General features: G+C 51.3%; 1 protein-coding gene across 1 annotated transcript in view; it reads left to right on the forward strand.

Moving 5' to 3' along the window:
- Positions 1–16,327, forward strand: part of suclg2 (succinate-CoA ligase GDP-forming subunit beta) — a 30,190-nt gene extending 13,863 nt beyond the window's left edge. Inside the window, 7 exon segments of the mRNA XM_052076466.1 lie at positions 588–677; positions 1,942–2,038; positions 2,514–2,675; positions 3,751–3,893; positions 14,275–14,336; positions 14,338–14,393; positions 15,525–16,327. Of these exon segments, the coding sequence (XP_051932426.1) occupies positions 588–677; positions 1,942–2,038; positions 2,514–2,675; positions 3,751–3,893; positions 14,275–14,336; positions 14,338–14,393; positions 15,525–15,637 (723 nt within the window). The 3' untranslated portion in view covers positions 15,638–16,327.
- The last annotated feature ends 737 nt before the right edge of the window (positions 16,328–17,064 follow it).

A 17,064-nucleotide genomic window follows, 5' to 3' on the forward strand; every position in this document is an offset into this window, starting at 1 on the left:
TTCATTTTATTGCGATCAACCCTCCGTACGTATAATAATAATAATAATACATTTTATTTATAAGCGCCTTTAAGCGCTTTTTGTCATAGCGTCTTAATGCCAGTGTGGCTCATATTGCGGGAGAAGAATTCCTTGCATACGTTCACCGTTTTTTCCATTTCTTCTAGCGCTCGTCAGTTTCAAGTGATTCCAGTGAGCCTTTTCTGTCATCAACAATTTGCTCCACCTGTGTACTTTGACTTTATGTAGACAGGACATGCTCATTTTCGGTGCTATACATATTTTGGTGCATCCAAAAAAAAAAAAAAAAAACGCTTTTGCAACATCCAACTTCAGTGACCCTCATACCGGAGTAGACTTTGGTGTTCTTTTTTTTTTGTTCCTGTTTGTCTTTTATTTTTAGCAGGTCCGCATTTGTCAGCCTCTTGTTCCTTGCTATGCCCTCCTTATGATGTTCCTCTTTGGTTTGATGTGACAATGAGCATTTGCTGCTGGAAAATGACACCCGATAGTTTGAGATCGACAATTTTCTTTTTCACTCACGATCCTCCATCTTATTTTCCCCCCCTGTATTCCGACTCTCACAGGAAGTCATCGATATCTTTGAAGGTGTACAGGACGCCCAGGCGGTTCGGATGGCAGCTAATTTGGGTTTCAAAGGCCCTCTGCAGAGACAGGTAATCGGCTTTATACGCTCCGAACACATATGCAGAGCCACTGCTCGATTGTGTATGTACAGTATGTCTATCCTCAGTGTGCCCCGGCAGCTGCGCGATTATTTATAGAGCGATCAAACTTGATATGATTAGTTTTTCCGATATGTGCCGTGAAGTGTCACCGCGCAAGGCACACGCTCGCCAGAGGGCCACTTGTCACATCTGGCGGTCGAGTGCAGTGCTGAGCAAGTGGTCTTGCCCTCGATTGCGTTTCGAGGGCGAAAGACGCTGAATTGTATTTAGAACGTATTTGATGTTTGGCTGCGTGCGGGAGTCGCGTCATTTGTGTGATTCCACGTTTTAGAAATGTTATTTTTTTTTCAGGTTCACTATGTTGAAAATGAAGCGATAAGCAAAGAAAATACATATGTTCACGTACGACGTCAATGTGGAACCCCCATTGCCATCCATCCATCCATCCATCCATCCATCATATACCGCTTATCGCGGGGCAACAGCTTTAGCAGGGAAGTCCAGATTTCCCTCTCCCTAGCTACTTCTTCCAGCTCTCCCCGGGGGATCCCGAGACGTTCCCAGGCCAGCTGGGTGACATAGTCTCTCCAGCGTGTCCTGGGTCTTCCTCGGGGTCTCCTCCCGGTGGGACATGCCCGGAACACCTCACCAGGGAGGCGTTCAGGAGGCATCCGAATCAGATGCCCAAGCCACCTCATCTGGCTCCTCTCGATGTGGAGGAGAAGCGGCTCGACTCTGAGCCCCTCCCGGATGACCGAGCTTCTCACCTTATCTCTAAGGGAGAGTCCAGACACCCTGCGGAGAAAACTCATTTCGGCCGCTTGTATCCTGGATCTCGTTCTTTCGGTCCAAATGATCTCACATCAGTGTTGCTCCCTCTCTATGGAATGAACGTTGGGCAAGTCAACCTCGCTGCCCATCTTTCAAACTGGTCTTCAAACTCATTTTTATTCTTTGGCTTTTGACTCGGCGGGAGACTTGATTTTTAGTTTGGCGGTTTTCGCTTCCTACTGTCTTTGTTTTATTGTTTGTTTTTTTTGTTGTGAATCATTTTTGCTCCACGTCCAGCACTTTGTATATGACGGCGGTTGTTTTAAAGTGCTCCGAAAATACACTAGAGTTGAGTTGAGTCGCTGACATTCCGGCAAAGCCAAATCGGAGAGTGTGACAGTGAAGGTGATCCGCCATGTTTTGTTGCGCATGTGGGAGGCTGATTGGTGCTGGTAATTCTTTTCCTCGGTGGACTTTGCAGGCAGCAGATCAGATTAAGAGGCTCTATGATCTCTTCCTGAAAGTCGACGCCACTCAAGTTGAAGTCAACCCACTTGGAGAGACCCCTGAAGGACAAGGTACAAGCTTTGCTCTCGTGATTTCAATACGTTTTTTGTTGTTGTCGTCCCCCCCGCCCCCCCCCACCCAAGCCTGAAAGATATGTTGCAGGCTTTAGCGAGTGCCAAATTGAACAGCAGCCCCGACCACGGAATGGGACGTAACTCATTTGTATCGATTTCGGTATTCATTCTGACGCTACGTATTGAGGCATTGATTTTTGTCCCCGTATTCTTGCCGTGTTCCAAGAAATGGCCGTGAATATTTTGCCAGCAGTCTTTTCTCGGTAGCCTCGCGAATGGAAATAAAATCCTTGCGGTGTAACGGAGATGTCCCATCGAGAGGCACCGAGCGACAATTGATTTGCATGCTAACCTCTCAATCGGCTTTTTGCGTGTGACCTCCTGTTGCCCTCCTCGGTCAAATTGGTGCCTTTTGTCTGTCTCCCGTTGTCCGCACTGACCGCCGGTGCTGATTTTTCTCCCTTTTCTTCAGTGGTCTGCTTCGACGCCAAGATCAACTTTGACGACAACGCCGAGTTCCGCCAAAAAGCCGTCTTTGCCATGGATGACATGACTGAGAGCGACCCCACGGAGATGGAAGCGGCCAAGTGGGATCTCAAATACATCGGTCTGGATGGGAACATTGCCTGCTTCGGTATGCAAACGCCACGCTGTTAAAGATGGCCGCCATACGCGGCATCCTTAACTGAGATCTTTGTTCTCCATTGATCAAGTTCCGTTTGCTTTTCGAGAGCGTCATTTGGCATCACCGGTTGTGGAGATCAAACACTTGAGCAAACACTCCCGTCAACCATTTGGCCACTTCAATCTGAAATGCTTCTCCATCTTGACGCCTCGCTAGCTAGCAGTCCCTTTCTCTCAAGGACTATTACTGGGGGGTGGAGGGTGTTTTGTTTATTTTTTTATTTTTTTTTTTGCAATGAAGCAGGCGCAAATCTCGCCAGATCAATATGCGGCACACGTTCTGACTGCTCACGCAAAAATGACTCGGAACTGCAACAAAGGCTAGAGGTGTTCAAGGACAGTTAGTTGGAGAGCGTCCAAATGGATTCACCCGGGTCCCCTTGACCTTTTTTTTTTTTTCGTTTCATCTTCCGAGATGTCATTTTGTTTTCCAATTGAGTTGCAGGGGTTATGCACTAGGTCACGTCGCAAGCGAAAACGGTTTGGAAATGTTGAATCTCGCTCGCGTCAAAATCTGCAATCGAATAGCCCGGCGCTCACCTCGTGGACTCTTCATTCCCTCGGGACGACACGGTTCAATCCTCGCCAAAGTCGAGACGCGCTTCCGTGCTCTCCTCTAATCCACATTGCCGGGGCACTTTTTGTGAGCACTCCAGAAGGGATGCCAGCGTAACCAATGTGTTCTCATTAGTGATAATCCGCCCGCAAAGTCTCTTGTGAGCCGGATTGTTAACGTTTCGCATTAGAGGCCCGCGTCCTTGTCATAAATCAAAACCCCTTTGCAGAGTACGGCAGCGGCAACAGGTGCGCCGTCTCCTTGCCCCGTGTGCCTCGTAAACGCGCGGGTTTTCTCTCCGCTAACGACACGCACGCACGGGCAGGCGCACACTTTCCGCACCGTAAGACGAGTTTGAAGGATAAACATCTCATGATGCCGTCTTTCCGTTGAATTCAAGTCTTGCTCTCCTCATATCCTGACCATTGTGGCTTTTGTTTTTGTCCCCCCCCCCCCCCCCCACACGTAGTGAATGGAGCCGGACTGGCCATGGCCACATGCGACATCATTGACCTGCATGGAGGAAAACCAGCGAACTTTCTCGATCTTGGGGGAGGGGTCAAAGAGAGGCAGGTGTATGAGGCCTTCAAGCTTCTCACGGCTGACCCAAAGGTAAGATAAGATAAGATAAGAAAACCTTTATTAGTCTCACAATGGAGAAATTCCAGATTCACAGCAGCAAAGCTATGAAAGGAAGAAGTAGAACAACAAAAAAATAGGAGCTGCTGGAAAGGCAGCCACTCTCGCGGCGCCATTTTGAAGTCAAAATAACAAAAATAACACAAGGACAGAGACAGTCGTGCAATCTCCACCACTTTTCTGCATACACTTTGTTGTCTGAAGCAGTTCTAGATGAAAGAGGAGAGGATCAAAGTGTCCTTTCTCCAGTGGATCAGAGACGTCATGCTGAAAATGTGCACACGTCGGCTACAAGCAAAGTTTTGAAAGCAAACACGAAGCTGTAGCGTCCATTGACGAAAAGAGATGAGTTCACTTCTCCTGTCCCACGTAATCCGCTTCAAACTCCAAGCCGCGACTCCCAGCTCCAAATCCGCATCGGCACTCCGCGCCAACGCTCCTTTCGTCGGCTCCTCAAGACCTCCATCCATCCAGCCGCAGACCGTTCAACAGCACCGATCTCTCCGCTGAACAAAGCGTGGCTGTAGGGCCCATGTCTTTCGGAAAGTTTGACTCTGGTTTTCAACCCCACCCCTAATGATTGCGCAATTACAGCTATTCCTTTTTTCAATCGTCGCCACTCTTTCACACACGCCCTGGGCGCTTTCCATCCGCCTCGCCCTCCCCACCGTCTCAAGCTCATTGTGTCGTGAAGAGTTGAAGGGACCTGATTGCACTGCTGGCATTGAATAGCAGACACCGGCCCTGAGATGACAAAGGCCCCCCCCCCCTTCTGTGTTTTCACATCTCCACCTGCTAGTCGAGCATTTGTTGCCTCAATCTTGATTATTTCCTGAACGAAAATGGAGGCAGAATAGCTGGGAAAATTGCCTCGCTCTTTGCGTAGACAACCTGGGAAAACAAATTTTGTGCTTTTGTGAGGGGGGGGGGGGGGGAGGATTGCGGGTGTTGTGCCAGGTAATGCTCAAGCAGTATCTTGAGTCAACCGGAAGCCATTCAGCTTTGTGTTTAGGCCTCTGGCAAGTTTAGAGCACGCCGATTTGTTTTCCACCTAGCAATAAATTGCGCAGTGGCTCGCCATGGCCACATATGCGAATGTTTGTGCACCAAATTCCTGAACGTCGAGAGGTTTACTTCACGTCACCTGTAGGCAAGATGCCGGCGAAGGCGCAAAATACCAAATCAGACTTTTATTGCCATGCGCCGTTGCAGTCAAGTGACAGATGGACATTTTGACCGACTCGACATCCATTTTGTTCTCGGGGCTGTTTTGTCAATATTTCTCCTTGGAAGGATTGTATTGCTTTGTGTATAGGCTTGAGTAAATCATGACATTTCTGAGGAGTGGAAAACCATGTTGACCATGTTGACCATGTTGACCAGAACTGAAAGGGAAACTGAAACCCAGGATGTCAAAGTAGAACTCAACCGGATCTTCTCGGTTTTGGGCTCTTTTTCACTCGTCGCCTTCATCGAGTGTGAATTGTGTGACTCGTATCTGCCACTTCCTGGTTATTACGCAGGTTCAGTTCCAAAGGAAAAGCATGACAGAGTTCGGACTGTATTTTCACGCCCTTCACATTTTCTCCAAAATGGACGAGGCGCTGAATCAGAATCAGAATCAGAATCATCTTTATTGGCCAAGTATGTAGAACACACAAGCAATTTGTCTCCGGTATAACACGACAGTTCTACACGGCAGTCATCGAATCAATCCTGTGTTCTTCCATCACGGTTTGGTTTGGGGCCGCCACAAAAAAGGACAAAATCCGACTTCAACGGACAGTTAGGACGGCAGAAAAAAATCGTTGGCACCGCCCTACCCACTCTTGAGGACTTGCACACTGCAAGAATCAAGACAAGGGCACGGAAAATCCTCCTGGATCCCCCGCACCCTGCCCACCACCTTTTCCAGCCACTCCCCTCAGGCAGACGCTACAGATCCATGCGCACGAAATCCAGTAGACACTTCAACAGCTTCTTCCCTCTAGCCATTAACTCCTTAAACAGTCACTGACATAGTCACTCTTCTTGCACCACAAAATGGTACTACAAAACTACTGGTTACTCTAAAATGCTTCAATGATTTTGTTGTTTACGATGATACTAGTGCAGCGTGTTATACCGGAGACAAATTCCTTGTGTGTTCTACATACTTGGCCAATAAAGATGATTCTGAATAAGGCCTTTTGTATGCACGAGTTCCAAAATGGGTGAAGGCTGTTGCGTGACTTTGATGACTTTCTTGGAGATTTGAATCGGTTCTTTTGCCGCTCTGCCGGCCGCACTCGACTTCCATGACCGACTCTTGTCTCGAGTAAGGCCCACATTGCTCCATAGCCGCTTGGGCTCCGGCAATTGATGACTTTGAGTTTCACCTTTGGTGTAAACAAAGCATTTGAGCGTTTGGTGACTTTGTTCCCGTTCCTTTCTTCCTTTCATCTATTGGCCGATTCTGCGTATTTCCAAACAACCCGATGTTAGAAGGAGGACTGTCATTGGCTGGAGCCGCGTCGGTAAATTTGCTCACAGCTCGCAGGTCTGTCTCTGCGCGGCCAGGTCCCAAATGGGCCGAGACCCGGTACCGGTGGTTGGGGTCTGATGATTTCAGGGTTAGTCAACTGCCTGGTGCGATTCAAAACAGTCCTTTCGGTTTCCCTTCAGCGTCACTAGACAGAAGTATGACGGAAGCGCCCCCTGCGGTGTGAATGAAGACTGACTGCTAATCCATTGCCCGCCTGCCGTCACCTTGTCCAATTTGTCCCCCGTGGACTGTCACGCCGGCAGCTAAGTCCCGACGGCACGTCTGATGGAGTGGAGTGTTCCCTTGTCCGGACCTTCCTCATCTGCGGGAAATCGATACAGGATCGGCCGGCTTAATTGAGCTCTGCGCTCTCTCTCTCTGTTCTTACTGCCGCCACTGCCACGAGTGGTTTGCCATTGCCGCAGCCGCCTCACACCTACTGCGAAGTTTGACGTACTCTGTGGTTTTTGTTGCAAAAATGAGTCTGGCTTTGATGTTGCTCCTTCAAGACTGCCAGTCGCCGCAACGAAGCAAGTTCTTGCATCTATTTGCATCCGTTTTGCATCCCACCGCTAACGACGAGATGCCAAGGGAGCAAATTAAAATTCGCTGCAGTCGAAGTCTTTGCAATATCGCAAGACGGTTACCTCCAGATTGTTAGTGAGTTCTGAAAGCCAGCCGTGATTTTGTTTTCCTTTTTTTAAATATCATCCACGATGGGTGATTTGAGCTTTGAAGCCAGGCTTATATCGGGTTGGGGTGAGGAGCGGTAAATAGAACGAGTAGTTGTCGTGAAAGAATATTCATATATTGTGGAAGGATCCAGGCTGTTACTGAGCTTCTCCGGATATTTCAACAGAGTTACAAAGTCTTTGTCCCTTTTTTTGTGTGTGTGTTTTGGTGGCTGTGGGTGTGTGTTCAATGATTTGGGAGACACTTGATTCAGGTTAATGTTGCAACCGTTGCAACATGCCAACCAACACCAGCCTCTGCCGCTACTCAACAATATGACCGGGGGCTATCGGACGACAAGCGCCGAGGTTTGCAAGTCCAAGAGAAGGTTGGGAACCGGCCCAAGACTCGAAGGAGCGACGCCGTCACGAACCACTTGTTCCCGCCTCTTGCCGAAAATGCGGCTGTGAGCAGCTCTCACTCATTTCTCCCCCGGCGCTGAGGCATCCTCATGCGGCGAGCTAATGTGGCGCCACTCAAAGGCCGGGTTAATGAGATCATCCGTGTTCACTGGAACCCCCCCCCCCCCCGCCCCCCCCCGTGTTTGTTTTCCTGAGCAACTGCTGTTGAGCGTCTTTATTGAGGTTAGGCCCGCCTCAAGGTAATTGCCATGAGAGCAATTCAGCCCCGCTGCAAATTCATTAGCATGTTAAAATATGAGCGCCCTGCAGACTAACATGCTGACGTCCAGGGAGGGGGGGGCTGCTTTTTTTTGGTTTGAGGTGTGCCGCACATTGTGAACGCAGTCTGACGCATTCACACCGTTAACAATCATGTTTTTATTTTCCCTCAAATAACGGTTGCATCTTTAAATTGATTTCAAATTATTCGAATTTGATCTTTGAGACGGAGGCTCGTCAACGGTCTCCCCAGAAAGTATCGACTGTGCTTTGCACTTCACTTGGGCAGCGTTTTTGTCGCGTTCAAAATTGCGTGGCACCCCACCCCCCCCAGCCAGACCCGTTGTTATCTCTCCACACAGCGCGAAGCTCCAGCTGTGCGGTTTGAGCGAGTGCCGTCCCTCTGCGGCGACTTCGTTTTTTTTTTTAACTGCTGTTGCGGCGTTGGCGGAGGCGCTAAATCGACCGCGGTCCTTCGCCGACCTCCCGCACTCCTCCGAAGCCTTTTTAGATGCTTGTTGATGACGGTTGCGCTGCCCTGGAAATGCAACTTGAGTGTTGCGTTCTTCTTGAGTAAACGCCCGGGAGGGGATAGCCACGTTTTTCTGGCTATGTCGCGGGCATCCAGAAAAACGTGCCCGAGCCGACTCGCGCTCTGTCCACATTGTCGTTTGTTGCGGCGTCAGACGTGCCGGCCGCAGTCGAGCAAGAGATTCTTGTCGGCGTAATTGAATTTTCCAGGACCCTCGTCTGTGATTCTCTTCTCTGTCTGGGTTATCGAGCAGAATGGAGCGATGATGAGTCTCGCTTGGAACATTGGCGGCTGCCCGATACCTGCGCCTTTTTCTTTTTTATGTCCGTGGGTCTGGATCGAAGGTAATACGAAGCGCACGGACGCGGCGGCGACGTTAATCAGAGGCTCACTGCAGACTTTCGGTCCCGTATCGTCCTCCGCGGAGAGCGTCGGGTTGCTGACGGCTTTTACTTCAGGCGGACATTCATTTCCCTGCGTTCTAATAAGTGAGCGACAGAAGCGAGAATCCGTATCGGCCGTCGCCATCTTTGTTTCCTGTCTGGACTGGAAATGCCAACTTGTGTTCGGAACAGAGATGCTCGATATTTGCCGATCAGTCGAGGCCAACTCAACGGTATCGTCTTTTCTCGTCTTTACTCATCTTTGTTTAGTTTTTGTCTGTCTGTGTCGCCCCCAAAAACGCGAGCTCTCGGAATTAAACTCCAACAAAGGCATTTGGAGCGGCGGTGTAAAACCTGCCCAAGAGAGAGCCGACTAGAAAGGCTCAAGCGGAAAATTCAAGCTAGCCGCTAGGTTCAGGAGTCCGGAAAATGGCGGAAAAGGAAGAGCCCACAACGGCGGCGGCGCTTCTCCCGGTGATTACGCTGTCCATCACGGACACAGGATGGGCCAGCATCTAGCCACAGGATTGATGCTTGACAGAATAATTAGAAAGCTGTCCCGGCCTGTAATCACCGGAGCTCATCTCGCAGCAGAAGGCTTCCATTCGCCGTCCCTGACACACTCGCGCACACAAAAGGCAAGTGCGGGGACATCTGTCGTCGCCTGCTCCGCGGCTTGACAGAGCGGCGTCTCTGTTTATTCTGAGCGCCACCGTGAGCAGAGGTGGGCTTCGGACGAGGCGAGTGCAGGGCGCCCTTTCACTCCTCTCGTGGACAACGTGGGGGAACCCGCGGGCCGGGGTTCCCGCCAATCTTTTTTCGAGGGGTGGGGCTTGTTTTGTTGACACGGAAGAGTGTTAGCGATGGCAAAGATGTGGTCTCTCCTGTGCATCTTCGGCGAAAGTGACGCGCTTTCGCTCATTCATAGAAGAAGGGCAGCAAAGTCAATTGGGTGCGCCGTTAATTCGAAGCGACTCCCGTTGCGTGCGGTCTTCCATCCCGATTCTCGGGTGCCACCGTGTCGTCCTTTGCATAATTCATTGTTTTACTAGACTGCGTTTTAGCATATTTTTACATTTGTAAGACCGCTGCAAAGTTGAAAAAGTCTGCTAATCTCCAGCGATTACTTCTCCTTACTTCTGGGTTCCATATGCACAATCGCCGGGAACCAAATGGCTCCAAGTGAGAAATTCCCTCTTTAAGTAGCTCATGCTGAAGCTGGTGACACCGTGTGTGTGTGTTTGTGTGAAGTCCATCGTTTCCCCCCCCCCCGGCCTCAGATCAGAAAAGACACAAAAGACGCCAGAAGTAATTCAATCGGCGTTGGAAAATCTTGACTATAAGACGGCCTTATATTCCCATCTCGGATGCCCTTTCTGACATGGCCGATGGGCGCTCCTCCATCGTTCTGAGGTGGACTTGACGTCCTTTTCTCCCCTCCTGATCCTGCTCCTATCCGACCGAAAACCCTAATGGCAAATTGGTAGGGCGTTCTGTTCTTTCAAATGCCATCAACTGTCGCACTCCCCACAACTTGAAAGAGATTTCCGTAACGGGAGAGTCCGGACTCGGGGAAACTCAAAGGTTTTCGAATTGCGTGTTGGCAAATGACACCCGTGGACACTCCTGGAAGTCAGGAACTTTGCTCCGGTTGTTTTCTCAAGAAAGTCGTGTCGTGGTCGTCATTTGTTGAATGGGCCTCGATGTTACTCGAGCCTGCAAGTCAGCATGCAAATGCTGCGGCGGGTTGCAGGTGGGGGCGGGAGGGGTTGGGGGTCGGGTAATTTGCCTTGCAAAGTACACCCATCTGCCCTTTCAGCGGCTCATTGGCTCCCGAGATCACGGTCCGATCTGAACCGGAGTTATTTGGTTAATTGACCTTCTGTGTGCATACATTACAATAAATTAATTTGGGTCCGGCGCGCAGCATTAAGAACACAGCGGGGGAAGGAAGGCGGCTTCTTTAATATTCAGCTGCCCGCATGCGTGTCATTGGACTCTGCTTTGCTGTGCTTGGGTGGGGGGAGAGCGGAGCAAAGCTCACTTTCTTTCGCCTTGCTCTCCAAACCGCTTTTTTTTTCCAACTTCCCGAAGTGACCTCAGCGAAGGTTTCCGTCCGTATTGCGTGCGCTTGCAAGACCCCCCCTCTTGGCAATGGACAACCCGCAGCGAAAGGGGTTGACAAATGTTTATGTCTGCCCGTCAGCGGTGACGTGACGCCCTCTGGAGATAAAGAAGATGTCTCATTTAATTTTTAATTTTAATAATTGTTCTGTCCGGTCCGCCAGAACTGTTGCAAAGACTGTTGATCAATAAGTTGACGTCAAGACTGATTGGCTATTTTATTTTATTTTATTTTATTTTGGTGGCCACTTCATCGTCCCGTTGTTGGTTGACAAACAATTCAAGAACGTCCGTCCACACCACCTCGATCAAGTGGAGGCGGTAAAATGGTCTTGACGGCTTTCGAAGGGGTTCGTGTGGCAATAAGCGGACGTGCGTGTGCATTCGGGGGGGGGGGGGGGGGGGGGGGGCAATGAAGGTCAAATAATATGACAACGAGTGAGATGGAATTAACGATTGCTCCGAGTCCCCAAGATGGCCACGGCGTCTCTTGCGGGCCTCTTTTCAAGCCAAGTTCTCGGACGGCGCCCGCTATCCGCATTCCGAGCGTCACGTCACGTCACGTGCGGCTTAAGCCGCCGCCGTCTGTCACGACGCGTCATTGACGCGGTGACGTGGCCACTCTTTGACACGCTGCTCGGTCTGTCTCTCCAGACCCGACAAGAGCCTGTCATGCTTCAGCAGGCCGGCTAATTATTTCCCTCTTATCCCTCTTTGCCGGGGCCGCCGTCTTTGTCTGCGGTGGAAGTTGGGGACCGCGCCACTTGCGCATCTTCTCTTGGCATCTTCTCTCCTCTTCCATTGGTTTCCACAAGATGCCAAGACCTTCTTGTCACGCAGCTGGGCTTTGTTCGTTTGGTTTTTTGTGTGTTTACACTCCATCAATCCTATGGAAGATATTTGCACGGGCGTGAGAGCTTTTCACTTTTCTAACAGTTCATGTGGGTGGCCCGGTAGTCCAGTGGTTAGCACGTGGGCTTCACAGTGCAGAGGTACCGGGTTCGATTCCAGCTCCGGGCTCCCTGTGTGGAGTTTGCATGTTCTCCCCGGGCCTGCGTGGGTTTTCTTCGGGTGCTCCGGTTTCCTCCCACATTCCAAAAATATGCATGGCAGGCTGATTGAACACTCTAAATTGTCCCTAGGTGTGAGTGTGAGCGCGGATGGTTGTTCGTCTCTGTGTGCCCTGCGATTGGCTGGCAACCGATTCAGGGTGTCCCCCGCCTACTGCCCGAAGACAGTTGGGATAGGCTCCAGCACCCCCCCGCGACCCTAGTGAGGATCAAGCGGTTAGGAAGATGAATGAATGAATGAATGAATAACAGTTCATGTTCCAGAGGTAATCTTCGTTCCGGAGCCTGCGTGACTCCTTTTGGTCTCTCCTTCGGACTTTTGTACCCAAAAGCAGTCTCGGCGCTTTGCTGTGGTCCAAAGCCCCTTTAGCCTGAAGTCAGAAACCTGCGACAAGGCAGGAGGCAATTGCTCATGGGCGCTTCATCTCGTTGATTCAATTGGCACACGGTTCGATCGGCGGTATCCGGACATGGATGCACTACCGGTTAGCATGTCGGCGTCGCGGTACAGTTTTTCCCTTCGCTATCATCAGTTGAGCCGGGTCTGCATCCGCTAATGGTCCAAATGTGGCTAACACGCCTTCTGTTCGCCGCTTCCATTGTGTTGATGAGCAGTCGAAATTGGGAGGCCAAATGAAAAGTGGCTCGGCCGCCACGAGTGGACCGTTGCCCGGGCGTGGCTGCTCGCCATCGTCTTCATTTGGGAGCCGCGCACGTGAACCCGTCCGTGGCCGCCGATTGAAAACAAATCAACGAGGCCCGCCAGAGCACGCGGGGACAGTACGGGCTGTCTGCCGAAGATAAGCGCGACAATGGCCCCCCCCTAATAGCCCGCAGAGGGACACCTCCGGGCCGCTCTTTTGCCAAGCGATCCGCTCGCCGGTGACAAAAGGAAAGGCGACGCTCCTCCCCATTTTCCCCCCTTCCTGCGGAGAGATTAAGAGCGCTTAGCGGGGATATGGCCGTGAAAATGTGTATCTGACTGATAATTCGGCAACGCTTGCGCAACTCTCGAAAGGAGCCTGACGGAGTGAGAAAGGAAGACGACGCTTACGCTCTGTGCCCTCCTTGGCTTGAGTCTTGAAGAGGGGGGGCGGGGCCAGTACATGCACGCAGTCTTGCCCTCTATTTGTCAGCACATAGCACGTGGTGACTTGGCGTTTGCCTTTTATTAGCGATTTAGTGGTCGACGGTGACGGCTGATGTCCTTCTGGTGACTTGGAGCTGCCTCTTTTTCCCCCCATTTTGACTGAAATACGCTTTGGCAGATTTCGGACCGCCGACGGCAATGATCCTATCCAGTAAAATTTGAATAATTTCACGTGGCACCCAGGTAGCGAGCCGTGTGTCGTTGCCTTGGGAAAAAAAATTACACACAGATCGCCGGAAAAGAGCAAGTTGGCGTGAATTGCATGTGGAACCCCCCCTCCCCCCACCCCCACCCCCAGGAAAGTTCTCTCCCGCAGCCTGTATTGGCCCAAAGTCTTGTTAGAAAACGGCGCTTACCTCCGTGCCAAGCGACATAAATCTTCTCTTCTGTTTCATTTATATACACGGGTGTCAATAGGCGACGCGTGAATGGAAGAAATATTGTTCCTCCCAAATGAGACGCGCTTGAAAAATGGGGTTGCCAACGCCAAGCGAGCAGGACCGGGAGAAATGCTTCTCAATCTGTGCTGCCCTCTAGTGGCCGTCGGTTGGCCTATCGTGTTAGCACAAACGGCTGCTTTTTTTTTTTTTTTAACGGGAGGTCATTCTGAGCACCTCATAGCACAGACTACACAATTGGAAAACGTTGTTTCTCGTCCCTTTGCTTCGGACAAGCCGTTTTCTCTCCGTTCCGTTGCTTCTCCGCGCAACGCTCGGCCCCGACGGCTGCCGTTTACAATGACACATTCGTTTGGGCGGCCGTGTAAAGGACGAGACGCCTCGACTATCACTCCATTAGCTCGCCACGTCCTTGATCCTCTGTCAGTAAACATCATGACCGCACGCTGAAAGCTTTGCGCATTAGCATCCAGCGCACGCGCGCGCACGTACCAGAGACGCGATCGCCCGAGTCGGCGCTAGCAGATTAGCGGTGATTACAAACAAGCGTCGGGGATTAATCCCGCGTGTTCTCCGTCGACTTTTGCAGTCAGCTAGCCGGGGCTAATTACCGCTCGTGTAATCGCGCAAACGCGACGCTCGCTTCCTTGTTTGATCGACACGTCGCTCGCCGCCGCTCGTCTTTTACGATCGAATGAAGTGCGCTGATGTCGGGACGGCAACTCGATGTGCGACGCCGCATGTGTTCTTCTCTTTTTGTTCCTCCGCCACACGCTAGCAAGCATGGCGTGCGAATCACGCCTTGTTCTTGTCGATTTCAGGTGGAGGCCATCCTGGTCAACATTTTTGGCGGGATCGTCAACTGTGCCATCATCGCCAACGGATCACCAAGGCTGCCGGGAGCTGGAACTCAAAGTGCCTCTGGTGGTCAGGCTCGAAGGTAGGAAGCTAGCAATCGGAGTTTGGAATTGTTTTTTTTTTTTTTTCTCCGCGTGAAGCTCTCCAGCGGCTTACGTAGCGAGTCCACCCCGCGGCACACAACTGGCGATAGGTGGTTGCTAGGTGGCTTTGTTTTCAACCCCCCCCCCCCCCCCCCCCCGCCCTCAACCTCAGGAGTGGATAGAAGGCCGACATTCGAAGCACTCAAACATCGCCGCCACCGCTTGAACTGAAGCGTGCCTGCCCGAGACTGCGGCGCTCCTCTTCTGTTCTGCGACCGCTCGTTCCTCCGGCGCCTTGTGCTTTCCTCTTCCTCGGTCCCTGATATGCAGCTGTGACTTGAAAGGGGGGGGGGGTGCGGTGGGGGTGGGGGGGGTTCCTTCCTCTTTGAGAGTGGGTCTCCAGCAGCACCTAGTGGCAACAGGCCAACACGGCGGCGCCGTCTATTTTCAGCCTCTCCGAAACCACACCTCGGCGGGCGACGCCCACAGAAAAGGGCCCTCGCACGTCAACGGCCCAACGTTTTGTTTTTTTTGCTGTTTGCAAAAACAGACGGTCGGCAGCGGCACCCCCCCTCCCCTCTCACCCGTGTGTTGTGACAGCCTTGTCAGCTTTGCGTTTGCTTTCATGGAGGCAGCCGGCCAAGAGTCGCTGGCTCATGCGTGCCTGTGCCTGTGGCTCTATCTGAGGGTGTGAGTGGATCTCTCTCGCCTGGCTCGCTCTGCTCGGGCGGCGGTCCCGGACCACCGTGTCAGGCAGCATCTGCCTGCCCTCTTGTTGTCGTCGCAAGCCCCGCGGCGCGTACGCAGACTAACGACTGCCGTTTACAGACAAAGCCACTGAACTTGACCTGTCCATCCTTTTGGTGTGGATTTTCCTCCGTTGGGCTCATGCGCCGATCCTGGCTGCCCTTTTTTTTCTGTACGCTCAAGACGCAACCCGCCACAAGTGAAAATCCGCCAAGATGAAAGACATCTGCCCGTTTCCCGCTCGCTTGAAATGGACTTTCAGCCTGGCGCCAAAAACTGATTGCTTCAAATAAAAGCAGCAATTTGCTCCAGAGTATTCTTGAAGGTCTTCAGACACTGAAAAAGGCGGGCCTTCATGTTTTTCTTTTGCCTGCACCTTTTAGGGACCAACGTGCACGAGGCCAAGCGGATCCTGAGCGAGAGCGGCCTGCCCATCACGGCCGCGGACAATCTGGACGACGCGGCCCAGAAAGCCGTGGCCGCCATCAACAAGTAGAAAAGCCCCGTTGAGCTTCCTCGGCGTCCTCCGGGTGGCCTTACTTTCCATGACGACCACGGAGACCACCTCGGGCCTTCGATCGTATATTTGCTGGCCTTGAAGATCTCAAAACGCCGTGCTTTCCAACACATCCCGTAGTCACTCTCCTCTATCGTGCTGTGACACATTTACGGCCATTTTTTGCAACACAAAAAAAAATGCATCGTTCCAATCAAGAGAAATGTTGTAAATCGCCTCGTCTTTGACAGAGCTCGGAGGCTGCCAATCGCACAATCACGCCAGCAGCCCAAATGCCCGAAGCGCGGGCACTCTGTTCTACATTCCTCCCGCATTCCCAAAAACGTGCACTTCATGGAACACATGAAATTGAGCTCAGGCGTGATTGTGAGCGCAGAGGCTTGTTGTTGGTCAATGCGTGCCTTGGGATTAGCTGGTAACCGGTTGAGGGTGTCCGCCCCGCCCACTGCCCAAAGATGCCCCGCGATTCCTCGTGAGGAGAAGCGGATCCGAAAATAGATGGAGGCATACAGATCTATATTGAGATACATAAACCTCTGTGTGCCGTACTATTTTTTTTTTTTGTTTTATTACCGTGTAATGGTGAAAAAGGCCAAAGGGAAATCTATGAAAAGAATTTGAAGATATAATGATTGCCTAATTTCATTCAATTAAATTAATTCTGATTTCTCAACTCATTTGTGGCAGTTGCTTCATTTGGAAGTTGTACAACGCAATTACAAATGCCGATTCCATTTTTAGTCTGTGCAGTGCACCGGCAGTAAAAATGGCCCGCAGAGCCAATCCTCAGGTTTGCCCCGATGCCTTCCGAGTGTTGCTGCGCAGGCGCTTCATACACCAGGGCGACATCCCTTCGTGTGAGGATGCATCCTCCTTTTGAATTGGAGCTACATGCTGGGGGGGGGGGGGGAGACAATTGGAGTTATCTTCAACCGGCAAGTCACAGCGGTGGAGCAATCGTGGCATCAACGAACGAGCTAATATCGCAACAATTTTGCACTCTTGCTCGGCCATTCCTGTTCTAAATGCCCTTTTATTTCAAAACAAAATTGTCCGCTGCAAGTAATTTTGTCTATTTTCAAGAAAAGAGAGTTGATGAGTTTGAGGCCCCGCCTTTAGTTTTGAGTGAGAGGACGCAATCAGGTCCTGGGAAACCCTCCTTGGCGTTTTCGAATCCAACTCCCCGAGGCGGACCTGAGCCCAGTGACTTTCCTCGGTGGACTTCGGAACGACTCGGCCAAAAGCGCCGACTGTGTGCTGGATCATTGTCTCGCTTCAATCCGAGAGGACAACAAGATGAACTTTTGACCTTTGGTTGATGCTTTCGGGGGTCGGGGGGGGGGCGGGATCGATATTCCTCGAGAAAGTGCCACTTGGACGGGCACTTTGTATTTATTTTTCTTTCT

The sequence above is a fragment of the Hippocampus zosterae genome, chromosome 9 (assembly GCF_025434085.1).
Source record: "Hippocampus zosterae strain Florida chromosome 9, ASM2543408v3, whole genome shotgun sequence".
Lineage (NCBI taxonomy): Eukaryota > Metazoa > Chordata > Actinopteri > Syngnathiformes > Syngnathidae > Hippocampus > Hippocampus zosterae.